Here is a 20291-nt window from a genome sequence, read left to right as displayed (position 1 = left end):
TATATAAAATATTCATATATAAGTAAATGTTATTAACTATAAATTTTCACAATCTATTTGATTATGTATATATAAAAAAATCTCAAAAATTTTTATCTTTCTTCTTTTCAATATTTATATAAAATTTATATGTTATTTTTTTTATATTAAACTTTTAAGCGTTATATCAAAAATAAATATATGACCTAATGTTATATGGTTTTTTTGTATTCTGTTTTTCTTATTCTTTTTTAATTTTTTGTTACTTATAACTATCGAATTCATATATTTCATTAGTAATTAAGAGGAATACTTATTGTTACGCTTGGCAAATGTTACTTAATTAAGTAATTTAATTTAATTATATTGAAGAGATTCATTAGGTTCGTTTTGATTAACTGCTTTAACGATAAAATCGTTGTTTAGTTTTCTAATTCAATTTTTAAAGTTCTTATAGTCTAAGTTTATGCTTATTTATTAAAAAGTGAGAGAAAAAAAAATTATATACATTATATATATACTATAAAAAATGATGTAAGAAGTATTAATGTTTAGTGTTATACTTATAATAAGTTATTGTGCTTGTGCAATGTCTTTAAGAGATTGAGCAATCACAACACATCAATGTATAATACAGACATTTCACCACTTTTTCATCTTCGTCCGGTGGCAATTCTTTTCCCTTTGATTTCGTTGGCACACCGTCGAGTTGATCCTTTTCTTTAGCTGTGGTGGGTTTATTCTTTTTTTTATTTTTAGTTTTCGGCAGAGTCGCTTGTGTATTGTTAAGTTCCTCCTGCAATTGATTAACCCAATCTAAGTTTTTAATTTTTTCATCTACAGCGTTATCTTCAATGCTTTCGATAGAATTAACATCTTCCTAGAAATAAAAATAAAAAATATGTTTTAGTATATAAAAAAAATGTGTTATATATTTTCTGATAAAGTTATATATTTTGACTATCAGACTCAATATGATGTATATCATTTTAGTTGTATTTGTTTCAAAAAATTTACATACATATAATGTAAAATAAAATTTTAATTGATAAAATTATTAATACGACTCTATTGCTGTTGTAAATATTTTCTGATAAAGTTTTATATTTGGGTTATTAGTTTTGATGCGACACATTATTTTTAGTTGTATTTCTTAAACACAAATTATTTATAATTTGTAATTAAAATTTTAAAGTAATTAATATAACGCTGTTATTGTTGTAACTTATGTTATATCATTGCTATTAGGCAAGCTTTAAGGGTAGAAACACGTTGACCTGCATGTCACAATAATTTTATTTTTAAATTGATAAACTTTGTAAGAGAATGATACCTCACAAACATCATTAATGAGTGTCAAGCAATTTTATATACATACTTATCATACTTATGATTATATACATACTTATGATTATATACACACTTATGATCTTGGGATCACGTTTGTAAGAAACCTTTTCCCTCTCATAACGTTTACTCAGCGTCTACACTGGTTTCACTATGACAAGATTTTTGCATACTTCTTCACTAACAAAATTATACACATTTGCATTTGAAAATTTTTAAACTTGCCAAGATCTGGCTAGTGTAGGCGCTGAAATGCATGCATATCAGAAATAGTGATCGTAATATTAGCAATTAAGTAGTAACACCGCAGTGACGTCTAACATCTATGTATTAATCAATTGATTTCAGCCCGTACAGTCCTGCGCTCATCATGTAAAATTAGGGACATGGTCAAGTTTGTAGACTTGTTAGGTTGATTCATTTTTTCTCGAATAGGGGAGTTGAGCCTTTCGGCGTTGCTCATATGCTAACAACTGCGGTTCTTTTGCTCTGCGTGCGAACAACGCTAATCCATGATCATTACTTGAGCTCAAGTGTGCTTTGAGCACAAGGGCACCACAGCAACCTAACCTAAACTACCTTATGGATTCAAATTAGGGAATAGAAAAAACGTTTAAATCACAAATTTTTCAGTAGTTCTGTAGACAGATTGAGGACGCGTCAAAAGATGACAAAAATTATATATATGACTTGTTATGTAACTTTAAAATTTCTTTAGTCTTCACCCTACCTTAATTAGCTAACATGAATAAATTAACATTCGAATACGCATAAAGGATCGTATGACAACGTAACAATGAGTAGCTTGAACGCAAATGAACGTCCAGAAACTTTCTTTATAGAATTCGAAATCTTCTGCGTGATATCGATTTGTCAGTACTATTTGCGGAGTAATGGACCACTACTATCTGAACAAGTATCTGCATGTTTAGCATTTCTATTTGAAGGATATAACATTTTATTTGATCTAAAATCCTTGTCTTACCTGATGATTGTTATTATGATTACGACGACTATGACTATTCTTCTTCTCAGGTGAATCCGAACGTTTATTTGTTGAACGTATAGGCGAAGTCGAGGGTGATGTTACAGCAGATGCGGTTGTACCACCAGATGTATCCAATAATAAATTACTGGGTATTGGGGGTAATTCGTCAATTTCAACATTATTGCTATCAATTTCGTTTAGAATTTCAAAACGATTTTTCTGAAATGAAATCGGGTACAAAATTAGTCGTCAATAAACTGATTTCTAGGCAAACAATGACTTACTCGTGATTCAAATATTTCAGCTGTTGTCGTAGTGACAATTATAGGTGGCAACGCTGTTTTAGCAGGCATTGTGCTTTCAGGTGTTGTTGTCGGTACAGCTGTTGAAGTTGCTACTGCCTCTGGACTGTTTGGTATCGACACCAAAGGGGCTGTGGATGAGGTGCTATTGGGGGTGTTTGGTAAATTTAATAAATTCTCTTCAGATGTTTTTAAATCTGCCGGTTTACTGCTGGTTGGGTTACATGTTGCCGCCGCACCGATTGCAGCACAGCTAATAGGAGCTAAGCCTGAACCGGAAGGTCCGTCAAGTAATGATGTATCCGGTTCGCTAAAGAAATAAATTTATTAATAACAATACTTAAGCATAATATTAGGTTATTGCGATGTGAATTGAATTAATTAAATGAATATTATTAATTTTTGTTGGTGTATATTTTACATTTTGCAATAATTTTATAACATTTGGTAATGATGATGTCACAGTTTATAAAATGACATTAACAATGATTTAGTTTTGTTTGGATGAATTGTATGTCCATAAAATAATATAAAATTAAATGTGTACTTAATAAAGAACAACACTAACCACAGTTAAAGATTCATATAAGTCAAAAACCTTTGAAGCGTTCTTTCAAATCTCATTTAATGACTAATTTACGTCTCGAAGTCAATATTCTTTATTAATTTTTACACAAATACGGCGCATCTTTGTTTAGATTTGACTTTACACAAATTCCAGAATACGGCAAATTTGAAGTTAGCAATAAATTAATATTTTGTATATTTCTTTATTTTATATTTACCAAAATAAAATATTTGTTTGACATTAATGTGTTTTGCATAACAGCTAAGAATAGTAAAAGTACCTATATAACACGAGTGCTGTTATATACCAACAGAGCAAAACATGTACTGAGATACAAAAATATAAAGCTTTTAACATTTCCGATGTGAGCTGCTGAAGCTGAGATTTCTTTTGTGTACTGAAAAGAGTTAGTTGGGTTTCGCGGTACGTCAAATAGACTCATATTTGAATAAAATGTATCTCTCAATGCAAATGTTTAGAAACACAAGCGATACAATACAAACTGCTGAAATAAACAATATTTTTATATAAACAATTCACAAAAAGATTACTGTTGGCTGGTCAAATTACAGAGTACGCGCTGCATACTGAAACTAATTTTACACTGACAGTAGAAATTCATCTAACATTATAGATTATAGATTAGATTATAGATTATAGACTAACACCATAGATTTTGAGATGTAGATGGGTACTTTCGTAAAATTTCCTATAATAACAAATCTCTATAAAGTCAAGTTTAAAATATTTTATAATTCTTCGAATCATTTAAAAATCTATTAATAATTTTAATTTATTATAATTCTGTATTTTTTTCTCTAGATGTTTCCACTCTTATATTATATTATCTTATTAATGCATTATATTAGCTCTATATTGTTTAATAACTGTTAATATATTAGTGGTGTAAGATAACAGTGAACTACTAAACTATTAATTATATAAAATTTAAATAAATAATTAAATTAACTAATTTATTATCCAAAAACATTTCGAAAATATAACTCAAGAGTAGATGTTAATCCCCCAATATTCCCTTTTTTATAGAATATAGTGTAATATAATTACAGTGAAAACTCTCCCAATGGACTCAATTTTGAGCGCACATTTTTTTTAAAAAAAATTTTTTTTTTTGACAACTAACTGTTTAGCAAGTGGTTATTCTCTGCCCCAATTTTAGTCCTATTGAACAGGGAAGTTTTATCTTTTTTGTGGAAGATATCAAGCAGATGTCTGTTAAAAACTATATTAAAAAGTTAAATCCCTTTCACTGGGTACTAAAAAATATAATGTTTGTCTATTTGCTATGATTTTTCTCAGTTTTCTATTAAAGGTTACAACGTATAGAAATTCTATAATAGAAATTTTTTTATAATTTTTAATTTTAAAGTAAGTAATATCTCATCTTATCATCTCAGTTTTTAATGTTTAAAATAGGTGTTTAATAGTTTAAAATAGTAAGTTAAGTGTTTTGGAAATCGTAAAACTTTAAACAATATACGTTATAATTATTTTTAATTTGTATTTTAATATGCGTTTTTTTTTTAAATATATAGACAGACAATCACACGCTAAATTAAAAGTTAATTTCTGATGACAAGAGCTCAAGTAAACATTAATATTAAGTATTATTTGAAATTAGATTATATTTTTAATGAATGATAATAACTAATAATACAAGTAATTATGTAAAGAAAACAGTTGAATAGAGTTTGTAACATATATACAAATTCAAGTATATGATACTTATGATATATATTAAAATAAGGTATATAATACAAATTGTGTAATATATTGTTAACGTGTAAGTGCGATGAATTTTATTGTGAACTATATAGTATAATGAAAATGGATTCCAAAACTACTCCAATATCAGCATCGAAATAATAATATTGATGAAATTTATTATGCCAAACCATATTATTAGGGTATGTCTCCCAATAATTAGAATTTTGAAGTAACCACAACACCAAACTTACGCATTTAATAAGTCTTTATGTGTTCTGCTACCGCCTAGGGACCATATTTCGCTTTTTTTTTGTCCTCTACCTCCAGCATATGATACCTGCTTATTTGTGGAATCGTAACGACCTTTCGGATGCTGATGTTTGCGTCCTGGTATCCATAGCATACGTAATCCAAAGCCTTTACTATTTCGTGATGAAGCCATTTATTTTATAGATTTATCTAAATTTTATTATATACAATATAATAAAAGTGTTTAATAATAAACATAACTTTATTGGTAATTTTATGAATTTCATGAAAATCCCTAGGATTTGAATTTCATGTGATTTGCAACTTTTATTTGAGTAGAAGAAATAAGCATTCTACATTAAATACATTATTTGCAAATAATATAAACAATATCGTTCGTCCAATTATTGATGGATCTTTATTCTGATTTTTAATTAAAATTTAGCAGATTATACCAAAAAAAAATAAACAAAGAAATAAGTAAGTAAATCACAAACAAATGCCAATAACTCTTTAGTAAACTGACTTTTAAGGCAATAAAAAAATAAAAAAAAAAAAGAGGAAACGCGACATTAATCGACGGCACGAACTTACGTTGTCACCAAACAAAGATGCTGTACATGCGAGTGAGTATCTACGGAATATCGTAACAGAATAGGATTGAACTCCTAAACCATGTTGTGCACACTTCATCATTGCACATAGCTTTTGGTGCTGCCGTACGTTTTCTGCACTGGTGCTTGCATTTCTGCTGGAATGTTGTCATAAGAAATAAAGCAAAAATAATGAGTTAAAGTCTTGTCGACTTGACAGCCGCATTTTAAAGAATCTGTAGTCTAGCAAAGTTTACCGGCTTGCAATCCATACTACACAGCATAGCACACCACATCACACCACACTGCACCAAACGAAACCATACCAAACCAAACCAAACCAAACCAAGTTAAGTAATGTAAGTCTTGTTTGCACTTATAAAGGCAGGCGTTTCAATACTAACGAATCGCTCGCTAAACCAACTGAGTCTGCATATCGATGTATTGATCTTTGGCTCCTTAGGATCTTAAAACATTTAATGGTTCGTCTGCTTTTATGGGTTTTGAAAATTGACTTGGCACTTGGTTGGCGGCAAACTTGTTTTATGCAGAAATGCATTGTACAGAGCAAACTTTTCACTGTGTAACCGGGCAAAAAAGTAATTCCTCGTTTAATACATAATGGCTATTCTCTTTTGCATTTCATTATTATTATGTATTTTTGTGCATTTTAACTTAATTTGGCATGTCTTTTGCTTTCTTATTTTAAAACAAGTTATTTTAAATATGTAATTGTTACAGAGATAATAAAACGAATAATCCCAGTACACAAGTAAAAGTTGAAGTTGAAGTCAGTCAATATAAAAACCAAAACCCAAAGCCAATAGCTTAACTCATATATCTACAAATTTGCAGGTATACTGATTTGTAACAATGGCCAAAGTGCACCGCACCCTAAAATTTTGAATAGTTTTACAGAGAAAACCAAACAAAATTTTATCACGTACTAATAATAGCTGGCCTATAGCAAGAAGACGGCTTGAAAATTATTTGTACAGTTTCCAGGGTATTAAAACATTGTCATTTACAGACTTCAGCAGACATTTTAAGCGATTTTATCACTTTAAGTTCTTACCTCAAATTTATTAACGACTTTGCAAGCTCTGAACTTAAAAATAATTAAATAAAAAATATGTTTTATTTTTATATAATTTTTAATCAAATTTCTAACATATATATATAGGATGTTTTTCTTAGCTGTATGAGAACCTAAAATGATAATGTAAGACAGAAATATTGTTGGAATGAAACTATTTTTTTATTATAATCTGGTAGATAATTGCATGGCATTTATTTTTTGAACAGGGTTCATTCCACCAGTCCAATTTTTAACTATTTTTTGCAATCAATGTGGCCGTATGGCGTCAAAGGTGACATGAGTATTAGCTTCCAATGTGTCAAGAGTTGCCGGTTTGTCGGCATAAACCAATGACAACATAGCAACATAAAAAGAAATCGAGACGCGTTAAATCGCACGGATGAGGGGGCCAGAGTTAATAGGACACGACCACTTCTAGAAATAAATGTGTTACCAAATTAATTTCGCAATAAATCGATTGTTAAGCGCGCTATATGGCAAGTTGCGCCGTCTTGTTGGAACCAAATGATTAATTTTTGGCAACAAAAATTTAGTCAGCATGGCTCGGCGCTCGCCATTTAACGTAATGGCAGCTCCTTCCTCATTTCGAAAGAAATAAGGGCCGATGTTGCCGTCAGACAATTTCTTTGTTAATGCTTTTAAATCGAAAAGAGTGAAATGAACTCTCGAATATCGCAACTTCTCGGTTATTGCAACCTCTCAATTTTCCCTGTATTACCTTTGATATTGCAATTTTAAAAATTGACTACCGCGAGGAATGCAACTTTTGTTAATTATTTTCCTCTCTTGCATTCTAAATATTATTTGTCACTTATGGGTATTTATTTGCTCTCCTATACTCAATCAATATTATCAATATTATGAAATCATGAAAATATTTCAGATGTTACTTCTCAACAAGAAATGGATAAGTAGGTCGACGAATTTTTGTGTCTTTTGCTGCACAACTTCAATTTTAGAGGTTCTACTGAGGTTCGCTTAGTATTTAAAAGTCGGTGACCATGGATGGTACCCAAAACAAAAGCCATTGCAAAGACTATTACATAGTTATGTACCATCAAATAAGTAACAAGAAAAATCGCTTTCGTCTTTCGTATTCATAAAAAAAACATTGATTCCCACATATTGGTTAAGATGGTATTAATTCGACTCAACATTCAACATATTTGTGAGTCCCCGAGAATATGGAATTCCGAAGTGGATTATCAATCTACCACCCATTCAAGAATCTTATCAAAAATTTTAATATGGAATTGTGAAGAATTGAAAGCCCTATTTATTCGTAGAAATCAATTTTAGAAAACATAATGAAACGTAACATAGAACGGATTATTTACATAGAGGTATGTATCTCGTTCTAGAATTTTAATGCAAAATTAGAAAACACAATAGAACGCAACTCTCCACCCATTTAGTAGGCTATGTATCATGTTCCCTAATTCTAATGCGAAATTCTGAAGATGTGGAAACCTATTTTATGTTGTTATCAAAATTAGAAGACACAATAGAACGCAATTCTCCATCTATTTAGTAGGCTATGTATCATGTTCTACAATTCTAAAGTGGAATTTTGAAGACGTGGAAGCCTATTATATGTAGATATCAAAATTAGAAGACACAACAGAACGCAGTCTACCGCCCTTTTAATTCGCTATTTTTCAAATTCTTTAATATTAATGTGGAATTAAGGACATAATACAATATTCAAGTTCTGGAACGAAATACACAAATAATAACTTCACATTAAAAAAAAAAATTTATCAAATAACATGGATAAGAACAATAATAATAGTTAACGTAATTACAAATTTCCTATGAAAAAAAAGTTATATCCAAGCAATCTATTGCATTGCTGAGCACCGAATATAAAGAGATAATGTTGACGTAGCGAGGCTATTCAATTTGACGGGATAAAAAGAATAATTTCTGTATGTCTCCAACGAATTTAGATTTTATTTGGTTGCAAAAAACTGAGAAATAAATAAATTGTCACTTTGAAGGTAGCAACGTCGTGAACTCACTGAACTGAAAATTGATAATCTTTGTACCCTCTTTACCTGTTACTGATTGGAAAGTTATGATTGTTGAGTTGATTCGAAACAATTTTCTCAAATCACACGTGCCCAGTCAAACCAAAATATACAAAAAAAAAATATATATTATATATTTGTGCAATATAATATAAAATTTATTGCACAAAAATATTTTTTTTTATCACTTTTTTAAGTCAAAATAAAATTGCTTAAATATTTAATTTTATTACATTTATTTGCAAAATAGAGTTCACAGAGATAGCTGACATTTTAAAAGTATCAGAAGACAGTGTCTATATATTCGTATATAAATTTGATGATTTGAAAGCTGAGCTTCAAAATTAGAAATGTTTTGCTATAACATGACGATAGTTCCTAGTGCTATTTAGAACTGTTAAAGTGCAATAAACTGCATTTTTTTCAGTTGGTATTAATTTCAACCCGAATTTACCACTATACTGACATCAAGGCGGCAGTTAAGTTGAGAGTACTCGACGAAAGACGACTAAAGCAATCAAGCACGGTAAGTTGATAGCCGTCCTATATTGGGTTTCACAAATTTTACATTCATAGATTACTTTAAGAAAAAAAATAAGTAATAACAAAAAATATATTATCAGTATGTTTAAAGAGATCGGGAACAAACGCTCATATATGGCGAAGGAAAAAGTGTTTTTTGACTTAGATAATATACTATATTATATCATTGGTTATGAAGATCTAATTGTATGAAGTACAGTACACTTGAAAACACTTCCTTATCTATCGCGCTCAATAGATTTGATATCCAGTGCCTATCATTTGCTTCCAGACATTAAAGTGCTGGAGAATAGAGATTTTATTCCAACAATTATATTATAAACAGACGGCTATTTTCGTTTCACAAGAAAGGCTAAAGAAAGGTTCTCTCTAAGATATATTAGAAAATTATTGACATGATCTATATTCATCAGTAAACTAGATTAAAGAAACGTACACAAAGTATTTCATGTATATATGCATTTATAAAAATGTCGCTATTAGGCGTAGTTATTCGAGAAGCTTATCTAAACCAGGAATTTTGTTTAAATTATGACTAAATTAACGGCGCATTAAGAGTGGAAACCCGATTTAAGTAAGAACCAATAACTTTAAAACACGAATTTATTATTTTTTTCTTAATTTTATGAGAGATAAAATGCTTAACCATTTGTCATTTTTTTGGAAATTTTATTTTTGTAACAGTATAATTAAAATATGAACTTGTAAGAAAAAAACCTTAAATTTTTTAAAAACAACAGATAAAAAGGCTTTTACTGTTTGATTTCATACAAGAAAACATATTTTTAAAATACGTGTTATATGTCGCATGTATATAATTGGATAATAATATTAACTTAAGAGCTAAGATATGATATCAGCTAATAAAGATACTAAAATCTTACTAAAATTTATAACTTAGAGATACCAATTTAGATGCAAAAGGTTTATACGCATGTTTTTGGTTGAGTATATTTTTTTAAATAGATATATAATATATAGTTCGGTTTCTAGTTTCGTTCTTTACTTATAAAGGTTTTATAAATATATTTTATATCTGATTTATGTTAATACTATTAAGAAAAACATAAATAAATTAATGAAGAAAATAACACCGATTATTGATAAAATTAAAGATATTTTTATTGCATTCATAAGCATGTCTTTATTGTAACTTCATTAAGTGTTTATATCTCATTAAATAGTTTTATATAGTCTATTATACCGTTCGCTGCAATCCTAATACAATAACATTAATTAAAAAGCCGGAACAGTTGAATAGTCTGCCTGAAACATTTATCAATTTTCTTACTAATTCTATATTTTTTTATTTGCAATAGAATTCTTGTCCTTAATAATTTTTTATAAAATGGAAAAAATTGAATATCGTTCAGTAATAAAATTCTTCCATTTAAAAGGAATGAACAATGATGCAATCAAATTGGAAATGGAGTCTGTTTATGGCAGCCTTGCACCATCCTTAACAGCAATAAGATATTGAAAAGTTGAATTTAAACGTGTTCGAACGAGTGTTTTTGTTGAAGAGCGTCCTGGGCATCCAAAAGAGGTCACAACTAAAAACAACATAGTAAAAATCCATGATATTGTGTTGGATGAGCCAAAGATTAAACTTCGAGAGATAGCAGCAGAGATGACAAGCATATCATATGAACATGTATCGAAAGTTTTGGCTTACGTATTTTGGGATTCAAGTGAAATAAATTTCAAAGACTATTACTAATAGGAAAAACTATAACATCGGACTACTATTGCATATTATTGGATCGATTGAATGAGGAAATTAAGAAGATTTGTTAAAGAAAAAAATTTTGTTTTTGCAGTATAACACACCCGTTCACACATCAATGTAAACGACGGCAAAATTAAATGAATTACGCTACGAATTGCTTCCTCACCCATTGTATTCTTCAGATTTGGCTTATAGTGACTATAACCTATTTCTACACTTGAAAACAGGGAAAGAAAGGGAAAGAGATTTGCATCAAATGATGGCGTGGAGTGAGAAACTGAGTTATATTCTGAAGAACTTTTGATAAATCGTATTATTTAAAAGGTATCCACCAAATATTGAAAGATCATTGGGCTCGGTTTGTTGAGCTAAGAGGAGACTATATTGAAGCATAAAATATAATTTCTCAAAAAAAATAAGTTTGTATGTGTTGTTCCCTATTTAAAGGCGTTTTTCGTAACGAGTTGAAAATGATACATTTAGATTAGGAATTAGAACTTTTATTAATATGACATCATACATATACACATAATAGTCTATATATTAAACATAAATTCGGTAATTTGGCATTTTTCTGATTCAGCAATTGTATAGCAATGACGTATACTAGATACAATTTATGCTTGTTGAAATATCTATTTGTTAATTCGATTTCATTATTTTAACTATACGTTTTAATTAAGATCATATAATAATACCGTTCAATTATAAAACTGAATATAGACAGTTTACACGAACAAATAAGCAAACGCACATATGAGTTTGTATCTGAGGGGATCACTTACAAATTAAATGAAAAGAAGAATGTATTTATTGTTGCAACTAAATCAACAAAAACGCTTTGAGGTAAGGCAAACAACAAAAGTAATAAAATATCAGTACGTATCAGTATCTAGATACAAGTACGAGTACGTATCTTTTATTTTTATCGACAGTGTGTGTATGATGCTAGATATCTACTTAAGCAGAAACACAGAGTTTCACATGCTCGTGCAGTTCAAGTAATGGGGATACCATTTTTTTTTTTTATCAAATGTTGCAAGTTTTGTTACATTTAAGTATTTTAAAAATGTATCTAGTATATTTTTTTTCTTTGTAATTTAAGTTACTTTAATATTGTCACAGTTCAAAAAATATGTTAAGTAATTGGAAAACAAGTTTCTCCGATAATGGAGACAAGTACATTTGTGGAGGCATGGAATTTCATTAAGGTCTCTTCTAAGTGTGTTCATTCAACTTGTATCGAAAAGCAATGTATCTCTGTATCTATGGAAAGATAAATAAAAAATTACATTTTTAATACTTTCAAATATTTGTTTAAAATCATTTTAAATGTGCAATTTCTGCAAAATCATTATTACTTGCTCTATCTAAAGTGAAAACAGAGATTTTGTTAGAGATTTCTCTACAAATCTATAAATTTATTTGAGATTTAATTTTATTTAATTTTTTTTTTATCTTTCTGTGCTCTTGTAAAATTAACAACTTTTTATTAATAAATCATTTAGCAGCATTTGGCACGTGTTAATGTGTAAAAAATTTATCCTCAAGTATGTACTAATTGCATATTTAATTTTTTTTAATTAACATTTTTATTTCTTTTTTTTTTACTTTATTTAGTTTACATATTCACGTATCGCATTGAACAAATGGAAAAGATTTCATACAAAAATTATACTTTAGTTCTTAGTTCTGAATTTGATAAATTATTGGGAGTGGCAAATTAAAAAATAGATATTTCAGAGAGAAGTATGTGATAACGGAATTGAGCCTTAGTATATAAAAAATCAAAGTTTATCAATTGATTATAAAAAATATATCTACATATATTAAAGAACTTATATTTATATATATAAATTGGAGTTATAGAGAGTAAATGCATTTAATGAATGATTTCTTATTCTTTTAAGAAAACATATACAAACAACTTATTTATCTAAAGAAAATTACCTTACCTTTCCGTGTTAAAATATTTCCGAGCTAAGTCAGGCCTAATGTAAAAGGCGACTAAAATTTATTAAGCACCAACTTGTACTGTTTTGGAATATAACAGGTAGTAAGTGGATTTTCACTTGCGACAACCTATCAGAAGTGAATTTTAATACCACGGGATCCAAATGCCTATAGCTATGGTTTGGATTAAAAGTTTTTAGGCACCACCTTGTACTGTTTTGGAATAAAACCAATAGTAAATGGATTTTTACTTGCGCCAAACTCACAAAAGTAAATTCTAATACCACGGGATTCAAATGCCTACAACTTTGGTTTGGGCGAAAATCTATTAAGCACCACCCTCTACTGTTTTGGAATTCAAGCGATAACAAGTGAGTTTTAACTTGCAACAACCTATCAAGAAGTGAAATTTGATAAAACTGCTTGCAGTTTTGATTATCCTTGACACTGGATTGTGCACGTCAAGGAGTATAATGATGGTTGTGGTTAACATCTAAAGTCCGGTAGGAAGAGTGTGACCAACTATCTTTTCAATCATTGTGAACCACATTTTTCAACCGTGATCTGTGACTCAAAGAACAGCAGATGTTTAGATGGGTTTTGCTCCTCAAAAAAACGAAAGTAATATCAAGACATATGACTCGAATAGAATTATTTTAAATGGAACATTTATCGGCATATTTTCTAGAACCGTATGTTGGCAACACATTGATTGAAATCATTAACTTTTTACGACAGGTAACCAAGTAAAACAACTACGAACTTATGAGCACTGACACAGAAGGAGGAGTATAGTTTTCTCTCATCCACAGAACCATAATCCCAATAAAATTACGGTTATTTAGATTATCACTTGCACTGATCTTTACAAAAGTTTCTTGCTACAGTATTTTTGTGTCAAAAACAGAACTTTGAATAGACTTTACATTAGATTTGCCAAGAAAACAATAGAATAGTTATAGTTCTAAGCTTAAACAGACGAAAGGTGATTGGGTAAATGAATTTACAAAATTATTTTTAAAATTTAAAAGGTTTTTAATTTAACTTGGGCACCTTTTTCCCAACTTTATAAATATACAATATACCTATATTTTTTTTATATTACAAGAGTTAAATAAAATTAATTCGTTGCATATTAGTATTAAAAAGATTACATTTAGTGTTTCTATAAGAATATACAGGTAGGATTTTTAAGTTTCGATAATGCGGCATATAATTCCTTTTATTTTATTTAAATTAAATTCAGTACAAAAAGATAACAACTGGTTTTTCATATATATTAGAGTAAAACATTAAATATTTAAAAGTGGTATTATCGTTTTTATAATTTATTCCTTAAAGTAGACTTGTTTGTCTCAACTTTACTACAAGTTACTAAAAACTAAATACTACTTTTAATATTTAAACTCAGCGACATTAACATTATTTAATAATTTATTTTAGTCATTATTCTTCTATGTTATAATTATATTATATTAAAAGTATTGTTATGCATTAAAATTTAATTTCTGCATATATCACTTTTATTAGATATAATATAGTATAACTGTACAGTTAACTGTATAGTTAATTACTACCGATGACAGCAAGTAATTCCATTTTTGCATTAGCTAATTGTTTTCTGTTTAATTGTTTTTTAGTTACTAGGATTTACAAGAATTTATAGAATTCTTGACTTGTCGACAACGTCAACGACTAATGTGTTTTAGTAACGTGGAACCAATTGCCGCTATTGTTTACCAAGTCATCAAGAATGTTGTGTCTATTCAATTATGGATAGGTAAACAGGATTTAAATAAAAAAATAATAATAACCATTCGACAACAATAGTTTTGTGTAGAGATTCTATTAAAAATATATCTTAGAATCTAAGAAGAAGAGATAAGAAGAGGTAAGAAGCTTTTATGAAAGCATATTTTAAAAAAAATTTAATTACTATTAGAAGTTGGAACTTTATTTTTATATAAATACTTTTTGTTTTTAAATCTATGGAATTTACATGCAAAATCTAGTGTCTATATATCCAAAAGAAAGGTACCGAAGAACTATGTTAAATATCTTTCAATTAATATATAGTAAATCCATATGACACATCTGTATAATAGATCTTTTGAACCTTTTCTTTATGTTTGTATGACACCTATTTAAAAATCTGCTTCGATCGGGAACTATTTGGTAGTAGTATGAGAGTGAGTTCACCAAATTGAAGACATGTGTAACTTACATGTACTACTCTGGAAGTAGTTACAAGGTTAAATGTGAGTTTCGTTTCAGAGGTCAAATTCTACAAGACTTTTAGATGCGTTGCACTTCTAATATTATTAAACATTTTTTAAAAAAAATTAATAATTTATAAATATATAAAAATTAAGATTTTAGATCTTTTATTTCTCTTATTAGGTATTAATAATTAAGTATTAGTAATGAAATCAGGCAACAGAAATTGTTCCATAAATTAGATCTTACCATTCAGATAAAATAAATATAGAAATCTTAGAATGAATTACATAAAAATCAACTAAAAACAATTGTCTTTAAATTTTCAATGGCAGAAGAAGAGGTTCCAAAAATGTCCGCACCTTGTCTACTTGCTTAATCTGTTACTGATAAAAACCCTTTTCTTATGAGAATAAGAAATGATAATGAGTTTTAAGGTTCTCAACATGTGTGGTAATTGTATCGTAATCTGAAATTATCGGCTCTATTTTTAATAGCAAGGATTAGCATAGTAATAATAAATTTTCAAATATTAAATTTGGTAGAATGCAAAAAAAAAAATCTAAAAATCAAAAGCTTTATATATTTAGACTTTTATCTAATCCATGAACACATATGGCTAGTATATATCAATTAAAACCGATCTGCTTGTTATAGATATTATGCATCATTATAACAAGATATTATACATGTATTACTAAACTAACACAAAACAGTTGGAGAGGTTTTGAATGCTTAGTTTCTATGGCAGTTATGAGACCCATTATGGTGAATATTTAAAGTCAATATGTAAGAGTTCATTTGTTTATTCCAATTGCGTGAAAGACAAATTGGTGTTGTCAGTTTGAACTGATATATGTATACATTTTATAGAATCTTCAAGGGCTCTATATATTTAATATGTTTTTACATGATTAATTGGGACATAAATATCAGCTTTTGTAAATGTGAAACTAATACTAATGTTATTGCTTAGTCTGATGAAGTGATAAACAATAATCGAGTCAAGGCGTAGAGAGGGGTTATGAAGAAACCTCGCAGTTAGTAGAGAGTAAAATTGTTCAAATGCACTGACTCGACTAGCCTCAACATAGTAGTAGTAGTTAAGTTAAAACTTTAACTTTAAGTTAAATTTTAAACTGTTTACATAATTTTGTATTCTCGTTCTTATGTACTTAACAAATAGATATATATTTCATATATATTTTAAAAAACAAAATCTTTTATTATTTAATTAACTGAATTTTTGGTTGACCATAAAAGCTGTTTCGAGTATTGTAAAATACCCATCATCATTAATTTTTTGAGATTGCAAGTACTAAGGATTGAACTCGTATCTGTCAGACTTGAAGCCCAGAATCAGAGTTCATTACCCGTACCTGATTTCGCTATTCTAACTTGGAGTTTTTCAATTTGTTGTAAGAGTTCAGTAACGAATTAACTTGCTGTGTTACATTAGAACAAAATCATAAACCAACTGTAGAATAATTAAATTAATTACTTATAGTTATTTTTTAATTGTTTAATTTCAATACTATTCTTTTTTAGAGGCATAATTTATTGCATAATTTTAAAAAATAAATGAAACTACTAAAAAGAAAAATTTTAAATTTTTTTGCTACATAAAAAACTTCTTGTCTCATATAAAAAAAGGATTAATAGAAGAAAGGTCAATGACTTATAAAACACCGGAACAATTATTAAATGTTCTATAGTAAAAAGAAATACAATTTTTAATTTACTTTAAAAAATACTTGATTCATTCGTCACAAATCAATTCTTCTTAAAAAAAAATCACTTCATATGGATTTTCAACTACAATCAACATTTGTTTCAAGTTGAAGTTTTTTTTTTAAATATATAAATAATTTCTTTGGTATTTATATGTATGACGTATGTTACAAACTGAATTGAATAGATTTCCATTTATTGATAAAAGAGATTGTAAGGTTGGCTGACTCAGCATACTTTGGAAAATGGGGACATATGCTTAGCATGATTTTAAATTAACATAAGATTAACATGTTTTTCATACAAGATTGTTTTTCAGTAAAAATAAGCAAATATAAAAGCTAAATTGAAATAAAATATTTATTTTGCAACTTAATTTTAATTGGAATTATAGTATTTTTCTTACGAATTATATCGAGAATTCCCAAGCAATGAAAATATATTACACATCACATAGGTAATTTAGTTACTAATATTCATTAAAAAGAATAGACAATGGACGGTGTGCCAGATAGAACTTATGGACTACTTTTCAGAACAAGGTATTGGATAAACCTTTGTCTATCAGATTCAATATTTTCTGAAACCTTGTATGTCCTACATATACATTTTTCAACTCACACGTGCCCTAAATGTAGCGTTACCCCAATTGATGTCGCCTAGTTGTTGCCATCTTGCCACAATGCATACACTACTTTGAGTCCAATCGATCTTTGGACTGTAGGTGAATGAGGCAAATGAGAAAGGAGGGAGGAAGGGGGTTAAGAATGGATTGGAGATGGATGGTTAGAATAGATTGGAGATAAGTGTTATTTAAATTCAAGTAACCCAGTATGAAGGCGTAAAAATCTAAAACCTTCAAAGTCGTTATAACCGATTTCGATATACCTATACATTGGTATTTCACACCAAGCAGTTTTAACTTCGGTAGGAAACTAGGGAATTTTTCATATTTACTAAGATTTTCAATCCGTAAAATATTTAATTTGCTATCTAACAATCTAACGTATTTAAACGGATGCATAGATTATATGATTATATTTATTCTTTGGTTCAAGAAATCATGTCCTTAAGTTAAAACACGTTGTTAAGAAACAACCTGTATATATTCAAATAATATAATAAATATATACACCTTGTATATATTTAACTAATTTAATAAATATATACACTTTGTATATATTTAAATAATTTAATAAAGGAATTATTTAAACTCAATTGTATTAAATTTTTTTTAATACAAATAACTTATATATTATAAAATAATACAAATTAAATAATTTACAAATTAATATTATTAGTTTTGTAAGATTTTAAAACTTATTGATAGGCTTTAAATAAAAGCGATTCAATAGATTCATATTATTAAATAAAAAGAGACCAAAAAAAAAATTAATACATATTAGATATAAAACAATATTAGATGATTAAATTTGTAATAATTTTTAATTATATAAAAATTATTTTTGTTATGAAAATTTCTTTACATTTGATTTTCTTATTAGAATGCGTGAATTTTTCCTATTCACACTTATTCTAATTCAAATTACAAATCTTAACTTCAACTGACTTTAACACCCTTAAACGGATTATCGTATTCTTTTAAGTATCATTAATAGTTACAGTATGGCTTAAGATAAATAATTACATGCCTTCAATATATTGTGGTATCATATTTCACAATCTTGTGGCATCTTTCAACATGATCACAACCAATCAAGTAAGTAGCCAACTACTTAATGGACGTGTAATGCCAGTAGCATCGGCACCATGTGTACGTGTATGTGCTTATGTTGCGTACCATTCTTTTGCTCTAATATACGCTTAAAAACTAACTGTACTCTTTACGTAGAATAAGAAAAATGGCGTTGATATTAACAAAAAAAAAAATAAAACCTAAAAAAAATTTTATAAATCATAATTACTCACCTTTTAAAATTTTGCTTTGAAGAATTGCCCAAATTGCTTGAAGACGATAACATTAAAAAGCGGAGGCACCAGTTTCTCTTTACACAAAAAAATTCAACTAAATCGGTATAAAATCAAACCAGTTAAGCTGGCCAGACAAATTCCAAAATTGAACAGTTTCACAGTCCGCACACAAGACTTTTAACTTTTAATTCTGTTCACTTGTTTATAACAACAAAAACAACAACAACGGCGAGAAAAAAGCGTAACCAAAAACAAAACAAATTAAGAACTGTAATTTGCATACCCAGCAGAAGACGCTGGAAAATTTAAATTGACCAGCAATTTAATGTCATTCAATTTACTGCCGTGTATTTGCTTCTTCGCATTATCTTAGCTTCACATGTAATATAAGAAAATAATTTTTAAATTTTTCTTTTAATACCGATTTTGTAAAGGACGTAAATAAAACCGTAAAAAAGTCTTTAAGATTATTTACATCGCCATTAATGTTGGTAGCTTCTTGTATTGAGCATTTTTTTTAAAAGCGTTTTAATTGTTCAAATTGCTCGCAATTAATAAAATTTTAAATAATATCAAATTTTCTTTTGTATTAATTACTTATTTTATAAATTATTTCAAAATATATAACTAAAATAATTTAATAAGAAATTAAAATGTGATCCAAAAGAGCAGCAACCACCATTAACACAAGAAATTCAATTTCAAACTGAAATGCCACCAAAGGAAAATTGAAATTTTGTGTTACTTTTGCCCACATTTCGTTTTACATGAATTGTGAAAAAGAAAAACAGCAAAAATGAAACTGTGTTTCAAAACGCAAACATTTCTTATACCTAAAAAATGTATACACGAGAAAAAAGTTAGAATTTATTCTTTATAATAAAATTGCTTTATTATATTATAATAATATAAACATATTAATAATAATACAGATTTTATAAATGAGTTAGTAATTTACTAAAAAATTATAATTGACAATTATAATTGAGAATAAATTCAATTATATTTTATATATCTGGCAAATATCAAAAGACAGCTGTAAAGTTTCGACTTCATCAAACTTGATATATACGATGCTACATGTATGCACGACAGTGTATCCAAATCGCATTGTGTATATTCAAGTATGAATACCAAATTTCAGGGTGCGAGTAAAATATACACCTTGTTTAAAGGTGTATAGAGAAGCGCATAATTGGTCTTTATACTTGGTGTGCATACATGTAGCATCGTCTATAGATGCTTCAGATGTTTGGTTAGCTTTTGCAAGTAATTGAAATAGTGCAGTTTAGTGATTATTTAT

The 20291-nt window shown here is 28.2% G+C and overlaps 1 protein-coding gene across 3 annotated transcripts; it reads right to left on the bottom strand.

Annotated features, from left to right (window-relative positions):
* Positions 1–204: 204 nt before the first annotated feature.
* On the bottom strand, positions 205–19691 carry LOC119670153 (cell wall integrity and stress response component 4-like). 3 transcript variants are annotated; one of them, XM_038080305.1, is made up of 5 exons: positions 18986–19691; positions 5164–5371; positions 2599–2926; positions 2312–2533; positions 205–859 (listed from the first exon to the last, which is right to left on the bottom strand). In XM_038080305.1, the coding sequence occupies exons 2-5, from the start codon at positions 5352–5354 to the stop codon at positions 575–577; spliced, it is 1026 nt and encodes a 341-aa protein (XP_037936233.1). In that variant the 5' UTR covers positions 5355–5371; positions 18986–19691; the 3' UTR covers positions 205–574. The 3 variants fall into 3 exon arrangements, with proteins under 3 accessions (XP_037936233.1, XP_037936235.1, XP_037936234.1); XM_038080307.1 differs by lacking the exon at positions 5164–5371; XM_038080306.1 differs by lacking the exons at positions 5164–5371; positions 18986–19691 and adding an exon at positions 3465–3640.
* Between the last annotated feature and the right edge of the window lie 600 nt (positions 19692–20291).

This window comes from Teleopsis dalmanni, chromosome 1 (genome assembly GCF_002237135.1).
Source record: "Teleopsis dalmanni isolate 2A chromosome 1, ASM223713v2, whole genome shotgun sequence".
NCBI classification, from domain to species: domain Eukaryota; kingdom Metazoa; phylum Arthropoda; class Insecta; order Diptera; family Diopsidae; genus Teleopsis; species Teleopsis dalmanni.
This window is presented reverse-complemented; position numbering and strand designations above follow the sequence as displayed.

Excerpts from the sequence above, each read along its gene's own strand:
- LOC119670153 (XM_038080305.1), bottom strand. The coding sequence starts at position 5,354 with ATGGCTTCATCACGAAATAGTAAAGGCTTTGGATTACGTATGCTATGG. Across the intron at positions 2,927-5,163 it reads CATAAAGACTTATTAAATGC|CGAACCGGATACATCATTAC; the intron begins GTAAGTTTGGTG and ends TTATTTCTTTAG. Across the intron at positions 2,534-2,598 it reads CTGAAATATTTGAATCACGA|AAAAATCGTTTTGAAATTCT; the intron begins GTAAGTCATTGT and ends ATTTCATTTCAG.